At 41.9% G+C, this 12,165-nt stretch overlaps 1 protein-coding gene across 3 annotated transcripts in view; it reads left to right on the top strand.

Moving 5' to 3' along the window:
• The window catches only part of LOC100559458 (flavin containing dimethylaniline monoxygenase 5), a 33,828-nt gene that overhangs the window by 859 nt on the left and 20,804 nt on the right, over positions 1-12,165 (top strand). Inside the window, exons 1-2 of one of the 3 annotated variants that reach the window (XM_003219896.4) lie at positions 1,485-1,634; positions 10,790-10,927. In XM_003219896.4, the coding sequence (XP_003219944.1) occupies positions 10,793-10,927 (135 nt within the window). In that variant the 5' untranslated portion in view covers positions 1,485-1,634; positions 10,790-10,792. Of the gene's footprint in view, positions 1-1,484; positions 1,645-10,789; positions 10,928-12,165 lie in introns of those variants that run through there. The other 2 variants (XM_016993027.2, XM_008108969.3) reach the window with 2 other exon arrangements.

Raw genomic sequence — 12,165 nt, 5'->3', positions numbered from 1 at the left:
TTGCAATTGTGACTGGTGGGAACGAGAGACGGCCTTCTCTCACCTGTGGAACTCCTTCCTCAATGAAATCAGAGCAACCCCCTCTATCCTGTCTTTTAGAAAAAAACTTAAAACATGGTTATGGGACCAAGCATTTAAGCAGTAACTATAGGTTAAAGGTTTTCCCCTGACGTTATGTCCAGTCGTGACCAACTCTGGGGGTTGGTGCTTATCTCCATTTCTAAGCCGAAGAGCCGGCGTTGTCCACAGACACCTCCAAGGTCATGTGGCCGGCATTACTGCATGGAGCGCCGTTACCTTCCCGCCGGAGCGGTACCTATTGATCTACTCACATTTGCATGTTTTCGAACTGCTAGATCGGCAGGAGCTGGGGCTAACAGCGGGCGCTCATTCCACTCCCGGGATTTGAACCTGGCACCTTTTGTCCGCAAGTTCAGCAGCTCAGCGCTTTAACACAATGTGCCACCGGGGCAGGAACTATAGCAGTGCAATAATTAAGAACTTTAAGGTGATGGACAAATGGACCTATCCTGGACTTTGATATGGAACTTGCGTGATTTTAACAGTTGTTTTAATTAATTTATATTTAATATTTGGTTTTTAATTGTAATGGTTATTTTTGGAATTGTATGTTGGGCATTGAATTGCTGCCGATTGTGAGGCCGCCCTGAATCCCCTTCGGTGTGAGAAGGGCAGGATACAAATATGGTAAATAAATAAATAGTTCCGCAATGTCTTATCAGTTTGTGTGCAGAAAGAAAAATGATAGGAGTTGAGATAGGAAAACACAGAAGAATTAGAAATAGAAAACAAGAGTATCTGAAATCTGCATAATTCTGTAACTGAAGCAGCTTGGTTCTGTATTTAAAACGTTATCTAGAAACATCTTTGAGTGTCAGACAGTTTAGGTGCCCTCTTTCTGTTTCCCCGGTGGGGATTCTATAATGCAGGGCAAATGTGGTTCCGATTCCCTGACCTCCTACTATACCCAAACTAATAAATATATATATATTTTAAAACACATACAGCAGTTAACTCAGCCAACACATCAAACTGGGACTTTGTGTCTTTTCCGACTTATGGTGACCCTATCATGGGATTTTTCTCGGCAAGATTTGTTATGAGGAGGTTTGCCTTTGCCTTCCTCTAAGAATGTGTGTGACACGTCCACATTCATCCAGTAGGTTTCTGCGGCTGAGCAGGGGTTAAGATCTTGTTCTCTGGAATCCAGTCCAATGCTTACACCACTACACACTGACAAAACCACACATTTCCCCCTAACTGTTGTTTTCTCCTGTGGTAAACTAGCTCTCTTTTGTCAGAGACACAGCTGTTTACTAAGATGTTCTGGCAGGAGGCAGGGAAAGTTTCACTTGTTTTCATCCAGGAAGTAGCATTCAGTCCAATCAGCATAACATCTGCCAACTGAGTGGGAAGTACTTGTGCACTGATGCCCAATCACACTTCAATATTCTTTCTTCCCCACCCGTTGCCAAGTTCATTAGCTATTCTTCATGCAATATTGTGCTGGCTTGCTCTGAAGTGCTGTTCGTCTTAGCTGCCGCCACTCAGCAGAAGAAGTGGAGAGTTGGATAAAGCCAAAAACTCAAGAGTACCTGGAGCAAACCATCACTGTGTGTATTTGTATGTTATTTTCATTATTGTGATTTCTGAATTTGCAGCAGAGCAATGCAGAAATGTTATCTGTGTATGTGTTTTCCAGTTCTAACTTGTTCTCTCTATCATTGTTTAATGGCAGCCAGCAGTATTCCTTCAGGATCATAGGGAAGGGAGATGCTGTAGCTCTTGATGTTTTAAAGCAAGGCAGGGTGACTGTTGGGAGGTTCAGAAAGTTCTAAAGAAACAGATGGGATCCTTGCTCATCATCAAGGCTCCATTTCTGTGAGTTTAAGGCAGAGCTGGGAATTATGGAGCCCTCTAGATGTTGTTAAACTGCAGCTCCCAGAGCAGTCAGTGCTAAAAATTGCAACAGTACTTGGAAGGCTGTACAACACCTAACTCCATTACATTTTTCCCTGTTTTTTTCCCTTCCTACTTTTGAATCCACTTGCAAGTTGTCAGAGAAATTGATGATTATCTGCAAAGCCTTCACTTTTCTTGGCTAATACAGAAATTTCCACAATAAAAGTTTTTTTAAATATAATTTATGGGCTTCCCACTATTTTCTATAAGGTTTCTTGTCATTTTAATGTGCAGGTCGATTGCCTTTGTATTGGTATATAGAGAGGCAGATCTATCTTGTCAGACAGTCTAAGGCAGGGGTCCCCAAACTTTTAAAACTGGGGGCCAGTTTACATTCCCTCAGATGGTTGGAGGGTCGGACTATGCAACGATGATGATGATGATGATGATGATAATAATAAAAAATAAAAATAACAACAACAACAACAACATATTTAGCCCAACCCCCTTCTGCCTTTGTGCACCAAAAGCACAAGTAAAGCACCCCTGACAGATGGCCACCCAGCCTCAATGTTAATAATAATAATAATAATAATAATAATAATAATAATAAAGAGGGTTGGAAGAGACCCCTTGGGCCATTTAGCCCAACCCCCTTCTGCCTCTGTGCACCAAAAGCACAAGCAAAAGCACACCTTACAGATGGCCTCCCAGCCTCAATGTTAATAATAATAATAATAATAATAATAATAATAATAATGGTTGGAAGAGACCTCTTGGGCCATTTATCCCAACCCCCTTCTGCCTTTGTGCCACGGAGGCCGGATAAATGGCTTCAATGGGCCGCATGTGTCCCGTGGGCCGTAGTTTGGGGACCCTTGGTCTAAGGTTACAAGTTTGAGGATTTACAATAGGATTTGTTGTGTCTTGTGAGTAAGTCTCTGCCACCTGGCGGACTTGCTGAAGGGAGGTCCCGACTGCTTGCAACAGCACTGTTTCGCTGATTCGCTGGAAACACTTGTTTGATTGCTGCATCTTATATTTTCCCTCTTTATTGAGTCCATCAGTAGGTTCACTCTATTGTTAAGGTGGCATAGATGCTGAAATATTTCTTGTAGGGAGACTGCTATCAGATTGTAAAGTTTTTTAAAAAAATTATCTTTATTATTTAGCACCAACAGTCTAATATACACTCAGAAAATATACATTCAAAAATAATGAAACGTGTCTAGATCTGTATTCAAATGACAGCTTGCGCAAAATAAATATAACATTATTTGCTGTTCATTCTAATTCAAAACATATTTAAAGCAAAATCCACCAGCTACTTCTCTCCCCCCCCATTGTATGCAGAAGTCCTAATAAAAAATCTATAAAAACCCAATTTGTGTAAATTGAAAGATGTTTAAAGTCATAATCAAATGTTTCATTAACATTTATTCCAACATATTTAACATTTTCAGGGACCACTTATTTCTAATTTTGTAACATTCCAGCTTGTCCAAATAGCATTACATATTTCTTTTTCTTTTAAGTATATTTTTCTTTTTCATCTTCTTTTTTTTCCTTCTCCCCCCCCTTCCCTTCCCTTCCCTGATAACCGTACATAATACCTTTTCTGAACACAAACTTTATGTTCACATCTCAAGAGTTCTGCCATAATACTGATTGTAAAGTTTAGAGGAGGCCATTGTGGTGTCATATAACGTTAGTGACTGGAGCAGAGTGCAATATAACTCAACATGATGCCACATGAATGTGAATTATTGATTTTAAATTGCCCATTTTAAGATGTTTTAATATTTATTTACTGTATTATTGGTTTGGATTTATGTATTTGGATTGTTGTTTGTATGACATTAATATGTTGTAAGCTACTTCGGGTCCTGTGAGGGAGAAAAGCGGCATATAAATAAGGATTTATGATTATTATTATACGCCTTCAGGTCCATTCCCATGTTATGGTGGTGACCCTCTCATAGCGACTTTATTGGCAGGATTATTCAGAGGTCTTTTGTCTTTACTCTTGGGCGAAAAGCTTGATTTGTCCATGGTAATCCATTGGTTTCCATGATCAGGTGGAGATTCATACCCTGGTCTCCCAGCATTCTAGTCCAATATCCCAATCATTACAGCGAAGTGGTTGCAGTTCTAAATAATTCTTTACAGTATGCTCATGTAATTTCAGTATGACAATGGAGAAATATTATATGTCAGTGGAGAAATATTATACCTTGGTTTTTATTGGCCAAGTGGCAGCCTTTATAGTTTCTTGAGGAGGCAGGGTCCAGTAAACTCTGGCCCATATTAAGTCTTATGCAAGCTGTGGTTGTGTAATTCTCATGCAAGTCATAGCCCTTTCACCTATGATTTGGCAAAATGTGGCAGATGTTGGGGTGCCATGAAACTTTGGAGGGCAGATCAGTATAGCCTGTGCAGTTGGCCCTTCATCCCCTGCCTTTAAGTGCAACGGGCAAGGCTGTTCCATGGCTACGTTTAAAATAAGATCCAAATGTCAATCAGTTTGACTTTGGAGATTATGTACAGCTCTGTGTCCTTTGCCTGATGCTGACCCTGCCCTTACAGGAAAGATATGGAGTACCATTTGAGGGGCATTCCTTCTCTCTTGAATTGGCAGCAGCACTATTCATATACAGGTAGTCCCTGAGTGACTCCTAGTTACAAAATGGGGACAATAGTCAGTGAGAGGACATCTACCCCTCAGAAAGGAAATTCACTCCTGAAAGAATTATCGTGAGGAAAAGGTGCCCCCACTGAAGCTGTATCACCAATCTTTGTTTCCACAACAACCCCAAATTTTCAAAATCAAATTGACACAGGGATAGAAAGTGAGGTGAAATATTCTGAACAGGGGCACAGAGAGTAAACAAGCATTAGAGGGACCTCTGTGAGTTTTCCAGGCTGTATGGCGGTTCAGATCTGGGGAGCGGGATGAGGTCCTGCTGTTAGCCCCAGCTTATGCAAATGTGAGTAGATCAATAGACACTGTTCCAGCAGGAAGGTAACGGCGCTCCATGCAGTCATGCTGGCCACATGACCTTGGAGGTGTTTACGGACAACGCCGTCTCTTCAGCTTAGAAATTGAGATGAGCACCAGCCCCCAGAGTCGGACACGACTAGACTTAATGTCAGGGGGAAAATAATACGGTATTGCCGATTTGCATTTGAAGGGAAATGTAGTGAAACTCATTTGCCCAGAAGGCTACATTTTTATTTGGTGGAAATATGGGTAAAGACCTGCTGCTGTAATTATCACACAGACATTTGTGTGTGTGTGTGTGTGTGTTTTTAAGTGTCAGGACCCAGGCTGCAGAGCACCAATAACCTTGCGCAGAGACCAGATTCTATCTAATATCTTTATTAAAGAATTATATAAAGTCAATAAAAACAAGTGAAGAATATAGTTCAGAAGCAGACCTTTCAGGAAAGGCCAAATATAGTCCAGGAAAATAATGTCCAATATAAGATATTAGAGTTCAAAGTTATAATCCATTAACCGAAACACACACTTTGCCAAGCAATAGTGTGGGGAGATGACAAGGTCTTATAGTCCATTGAAGCTTGACAACAAGGCTGGAACTTAAGCTTGATTCTTGGCTGGATCAAAGACTTGAAACGTGGCAACTTGAAGCATGAAACAAGGTCCGTGGCAAAACGTGAGACAAGGCAAGACTTGAAACTAGATCCGGGAAGCAGGGAACAAGGAATACGAAGTCCACACACGATCTCTCTCTCAAGCTGATCAATTGACTCCGCAAGGTTCCCCTTGTGGCAAAACCCCTATATAGGGTCTTGTTTTCCCGCCAACAGAACACTTTCCCTGGAGAACAAGAAGCGAAACCCAATCTGTCCAGATGCATGACTCCTTAGAATTTCCCAAGGGAAGCAGACCTAATCAGCTAGTTGTTTGGCAGCGATTCTGAGACTCCGGCGATTAGCCTCCCTGACTCCTCTATCTCTATTATAATTGTCCTTTCGGGAAAACGGGGGAGAATTCTGCCCAAGGCTTGTTTGGTTAACTTCCTGAGGACAAACATCCTCCAGGTGGAGAGGCTCCGATTCAAGCTGAACCGGTGGAAATCCCATGTTTTCCTCCTCGTCTGCCACAATAGCACTAGGAACGGGACTACAAGGCCCATGAGACATCACATTAAGACAACTGTAGGCTGTGAAATTGCATAAAATGCAGCTAGAGATTAAGTGCATGGTTTTCTCACTTCAGTGCTATCCATGCCATTAATTTATCATGAGTGGAAAAGGGAGGCAACCAATAATAAATAAGCTTGGGATATATAGTATATTAACATTTCTGTAAATTGATTTTGCCCAGAGTTGCAAGGGCAGTATACAATAAGTGTAAAAAAAATACATGGCACAAATTTGTTGAAAGAATGTGGTGCCAGCTAAAATGAACGAGGATGCTGTTGTCCCTTTTTATGAAAAGATCAGGGAGACTGGCAAGGATTGCTCACTGCAGTGCTCCACCACCACCAACCAGCCCGGGTTATATCTGACTCATCCTCCAACATGGGAATGCTAAGTTGTTAAACAGCTACTTGCATTAAACAGTAGCTGTATTGTGTAAAGCCTCTCTTCATAACATATGCTGTAGACATCAAGCAGCTTCTGCTGAGCATCCTCCTACTTTTAATATAATGATGTGTGCATTGGTTCATCTACATTCAGAAGGGGATAGCTTAATTTGGCTCCCTTCCCTCTTTTTCTTTCCTTATAAACCTTCATGTTTTCCTTATAAACCTTAATGCTCCACTGCCATAGTAAAGGTAAAGGTTTTCCCCTGATATTAAGTCTAGTCGTGTCTGGCTCTAGGGGTTGGTGCTCATCTCCATTTCTAAGCCGAAGAGCCGATGTTGTCCATAGACACCTCCAAGGTCATGTGGCCGACATGACTACATGGAGTGTCGTTACCTTCCTGCCAGAGCGATACCTATTGATCTACTCACATTTGCATGTTTTCTAACTGCTAGAATGGCATAAGCTAGGGCTAACAGCCGGAGCTCACCCCGCTCCCCGGATTTGAACCACCGACCTTTTGGTCAGCAAGTTTAGCAGCTCAGCAGTTTAATCCGCTGCACCAGAAGGGGCTCCACTGCCATAGTCTTTGAATTTTAGGGCCTTGAACATGGTCTTTACGTACCTTAGAGAAAAATAACAAGCTTCAGAAAGATCCCAAATGTGTGTCTTTCCGAAGTAGTTCCACAACTTATCTATATCCCCAATGGCTGGATATTGTATAGTTTATTGTGACTTCAGTGTGCTGGAGTTTGCGTTGTCTGATGTGATCTTCCAGTCACAAAATCTGTAACAATAATGACTTAACAATAAGAGCTGTTTGACAGTGTGTGACATCACCTTTGAAGGTTTTTAAACAGTGGCCGGATGGCCAACTGTCGGGAGTGCTTAGATTGTATGTTCTTTCAGGGAAGAGGATTGAACAGGATGGCTCTGTTGTCCAGGCTACTTTACTTTGTCTGTGCAGTGTTTCCAAAGTGTAGGAAAACGGAGAGGGGGGATTGAGCTGGGGCAAAATTGTCATCTGAGCTCCTAATGCACATGGAAATGGGAGATAGCTGTGATTAACACATGGAATGGGATCTTTAATAATGATGTCTTATGTCTCCTTGAGAGTGAGGGGCTTGAGAGGGAAAATAAAAGGACCCAGAGAAGTGCTATTTGACTTCAAAGTTTGTGTTTCCTTGAAGGCAAGCCCCCCTCCCGACCTATTGCAACCTTTAAAAATAATGGAAGGCTGAGCAGCTTGGCAGGCAATGGGCACTGCCTTGGTGCATGTGCTTCTTGGCTTGTTCACAATCATGGTGTTCTTTCTCCCTCACCGACACCTGGTAAATTTCTGTTTTTTTTCTTCTATCAGTACTGCTTTATCTCATCTAACTACTTCAGACATCAGACTAGGACATTGCTGGGCTCTGAAGAACCTGCTTTGGGTACTCGGTGGTGGTGGGTGCACAGGGCTACATGTGCAGGCCATGCTTTAGCCCATGTCCTTTGCTTCATAGAGTGTGGTTAACTCTATGTGTCTAATTACCGTAGACTTTTCACAAAAGCGAGACTAAATGTATTTCCATCAGAGCTGCTAACTGGCAGACTATCTGGCGTCCCTTACTCCCAAAGATTATGCCTGTGCAGTGGAAATGAAATAGAATAATTAGAACATATTTTGCTGCAGTGCCGCTACACTCAGCTCAACGTGGCCAACTCGTACACCCAATCCTGATCCGATTGTTCGACTATTCCCTGCAAGGGAAGGTCAGACATCTTTTGGGGTGACCCTCATGGTGGCAAAATTCCTTGCAGTGGCAGCAAGACTGAGAAAGAGCCTAGTTTCCGAGCAGAGTATTACCACTGTGTAGCATGTGTCTATATTGTTTATTTCCCCAGTTACGAGGGATTTGTAAATTCTTGTATGCTATTTATTCAATAGCTGTGGGTCTATGAACCGTAATAAAGTTTTGTGTGTGACTCTATGTTGACCTCAACAGACAGGGTGAATTCAGCGTCCTAGAATACTTTCACCCCATCTAGAGGACAGAACCCCACGCTGGATATCACACAGCATTGTGTGAGTTCTGGCAGAGGCCCTGCCCCCAATCGGGGTGAAAGTGTTGCCGGATGCTTTCACCCCAACACAGGAGGTAATACTTTCCCCATGTGATAGGGAAAGTGTCGCATAGAGGGACCTGCATGTGGGGTGAGAGATTCACCCCTCTGCTCCTGCTTTCCTCCTGGATACCAGGTGAAGCTGGATGTTTCACCTGGCTTTTATGATGAGGCCCTTAGGGCTGTGTATTTGCCATCGTACTGGCCATTATGTGCAAAGTCTAGTCTTCACTAGAATCATAGAATAGTAGAGACCTCCTGGGCCATCCAGTCCAACCCCCTGCCAAGAAGCAGGAAATCACATTCAAAGCACCCCCAACAGATGGCCATCCAGCCTCTGCTTAAAAGCCTCCAAAGGAGCCTCCACCAGAGTCCAGGGGAGAGAGTTCCACTGTCGAACAGCCCTCACAGTCAGGAAGTTCTTCCTGATGTTCAGGTGGAATCTCCTTTCCTGTAGTTTGAAGCCGTTGTTCCGTGTCCTAGTCTGCAGGACAGCAGAAGTACAGTACTGTGTACTTTATTCTTCTAGCTTAAGAATCACCTTCATAGTTGATATGAACAGTTATCCAAAGAGAGAGCTGAGTCAGAGGACATATTTTTGCAACTGCTCCACCCACACAGTTGAAAAGATGGAGATGGGTCCTTGGCACATAGCATATATTAAAACACGACTTTTCAACACCGCCTCACACACCCAAGGGATTCTCCTTGTGCTTCTTATGGAAGTATTTTACTGGTACTACAGTCATACCAATGCCCTAGATATGCTGATATGCAAAACCTGTTTCCCAGCTTTGTCCCTCTATTTCTTCTATTACTCTTCTAAGATGTGTATCACCTCTCCCATATGTTTTGCAATTCCGTTATCACAGTCAAAGAAAATATGAAAAGTCTAAGTTAAGTCAAGGATATATGTAGGTTAATGATGTGTCAATCTGTCAAGCTCAGTTTTCCTCAGGCTCACACCTTTTTCATTTCTTACTGTCTTCCATCCCGGTTTTGCATCAATATGTAAAATCTATTAGTCAGCTGGAATGTTCATAAATATTTTGGTGCACATTTTTCATACTGTATACAGTGACTAGAATCCTGTATCAGCTTATATCTCCCAAAATATTTAACTAAGTAAATCCTCTTGACTGCCCAAAACCTGATGGAAATATCATTCAACCATTTATTTATTTATTTACTTATTTACTTACTATATTTCGACTCCACTCTATCTCAACCCAAAGGGGACTCAGAGCGGCTTACAGTATTGGCAATCATTCAATGCCACATTGCAATACACAGTGTAAAATATAACTATGCTTTGATTGTTAGTGGAATGGTTCTCCTTCTTCCTATGCAGCTGGAAGTAGGCTGAGGAATGAATCACACTTGTGACCATATGTCAAAATCGTGACTAAGTAGTGACCATGAATACAAAACAGTTGGGAACTGTAATCATTGGGGAAAAGGAAGGCTATTCTGCTGATGATCAGAGCATGGTTGAATGATGTTTCCGTCAGGTTTTGGGGATTCAAATCAGAATACGTTATGTTAATTCCAGACACTATTCAGACTTGTGCATTTTAAATAAGTATCTAGTTTTTTCTAAATATATTCATATTTGCATGTAGTTTAAAAATGCATTTGTCCCTGCTTCCAGCATTGCAAATCTCAGGAAGGTATTGGTTTCAATGTCAAATTTTCAGTTTTACTTCAGGTTTAAGAAATGTGAACTTCTTATTGAAGGAAACAGTAAAAACTTTCTGATTCATTCCTAACTTTCATTGTGACTGAGTAAAAGGTGAAGGTATTCTGCTGTAAATTGAATGTAAAGAAATACAGTAGAGTCTCACTAATCCAAGCCTCGCTTATCCAAGCTTCTGGATTATCCAAGCCATTTTTGTAGTCAATGTTTTCAATATATAGTGATATTTTGGTGCTAGATTCGTATATACAGTAATTACAACATAACATTACTGTGTATTGAACTACTTTTTCTGTCAAATTTGTTGTCTAACATGATGTTTTGGTGCTTAATTTGTAAAATCATAACCTAATTTGATGTTTAATAGGCTTTTCCTTAATCCCTCCTTATTATCCAAGTTATTCGCTTATCCAAGCTTCTGCCGGCCTGTTTAGCTTGGATAAGTGAGACTCTACTGTAATGGCATAATCTTGAAAACCTAATATTCCTGTGTTTAATCTTGGAAAACAGACCATGGCAAAGAAGAGAGTGGCCATTATAGGTGCTGGCAGCAGTGGACTTTGTGGCATCAAATGTTGTTTGGATGAAGGCCTGGAGCCTGTGTGCTTTGAAAGCAGCAATGATATCGGAGGACTCTGGAGGTTCAAAGTAAGTCTATTACTAAATGTCAACTTTTTAAAAAAATGGAGGATTGTTTTGGTGGGGATTTGTAATTTCTGCAACACTTGTCTTAGGAGAAAACAAGAAGCACAGTTTGAAAAGAATATGGAGACAAATAGGAGCAAATGCACACTAAACATGAGGGGAAGGAGACCACCTCCTCTCTGCTGGGTCTTCCATGCCTATACCTTCAAACAACCTCTCTTTTTGTTCCCTTTGCTGTTTCCCAGAGTCTGTTCCCCAAAGTGGCCATTCTTGTCCTAAGGCTCTGGCAGCGAATCCTTTCCAACTGTTGCTCCATAGACTTCCTTTACTTTCCTGATGGCCAAGGGCAGCTGTTCTTACCCCAGAAAAGGTTCCCAATCATGAGGCTCTTTCAGCTTTCCAACTTATGGTCTCTCATCTTTCAGATGGGGTGGGAAAGCTACTAAGTTCTCAATGCTCATATTCTGCTTTCTTCATTCTAACAACCTCATCAGATGGGCAGCCGGAATCATCACGGAATCATGCCCGTCTGGGGTTGTGGGGAACCCGTCACCCTACACCCTGCATCTCCCAACTCAACGGGTGCCCCATCCCACGGGGGGAAGCGTTGGCCGCCTGGCTTCTCCTCATTGTTTCAAAGCAATATAGGAAGCCTCCTGTGTTGCCACAGTGGCAGCATACTCCGGGTCTTCTATAATTTTATGACAGAGGCCTGCTGGAAGTAGTTTAGTGTTGTGGGATGTGAGTCAGTGACTCCATCGTAAAAGATCTGGTGCATGCGGCCAAAAGTAAGCCCATCTGATGAGGTTGTTAGTCATACTAGAACAAGAGTCAAGATTATATGAGATTACTTGTTTTTCTATACTTAAAAGCCTGCAGGATTGGCAATTCAGCCTTTTTCCACTCAAGTTTCCTTTCCAGGCAACCTTTAAAAGGAAAGGACCTGTGAAACCCAACATACACCACTGTTCCAGATCAGGAAGGACATGGAGCATCTGCTTCTTCTTTTCGCTTCTCTCTGTACCTGCCTAACTCTCAGCAGATAAAGTGATGTCAAGCTGCATTAATTTTACAGTGTAAATGTACCCTATGACTGATTTCCTTCTCAGGTGCTCAGGGAGATGCTCAGACTTCTGATTAGTGCATTAGGTATTCTCTGTGTGGGATACCATAATCTCTTGTATTTCCTAATAGGTAATAGTTCAAAGATACTCTTAAACCCTTCATTGAAAGATTTTCTG

This window comes from Anolis carolinensis, chromosome 4, assembly GCF_035594765.1.
Source record: "Anolis carolinensis isolate JA03-04 chromosome 4, rAnoCar3.1.pri, whole genome shotgun sequence".
In the NCBI taxonomy this organism is placed as follows: Eukaryota; Metazoa; Chordata; class Lepidosauria; order Squamata; family Dactyloidae; genus Anolis; species Anolis carolinensis.
The sequence above is the reverse complement of the archived record's forward strand: the minus strand, read 5'-3'. Positions and strand labels throughout refer to the sequence as shown.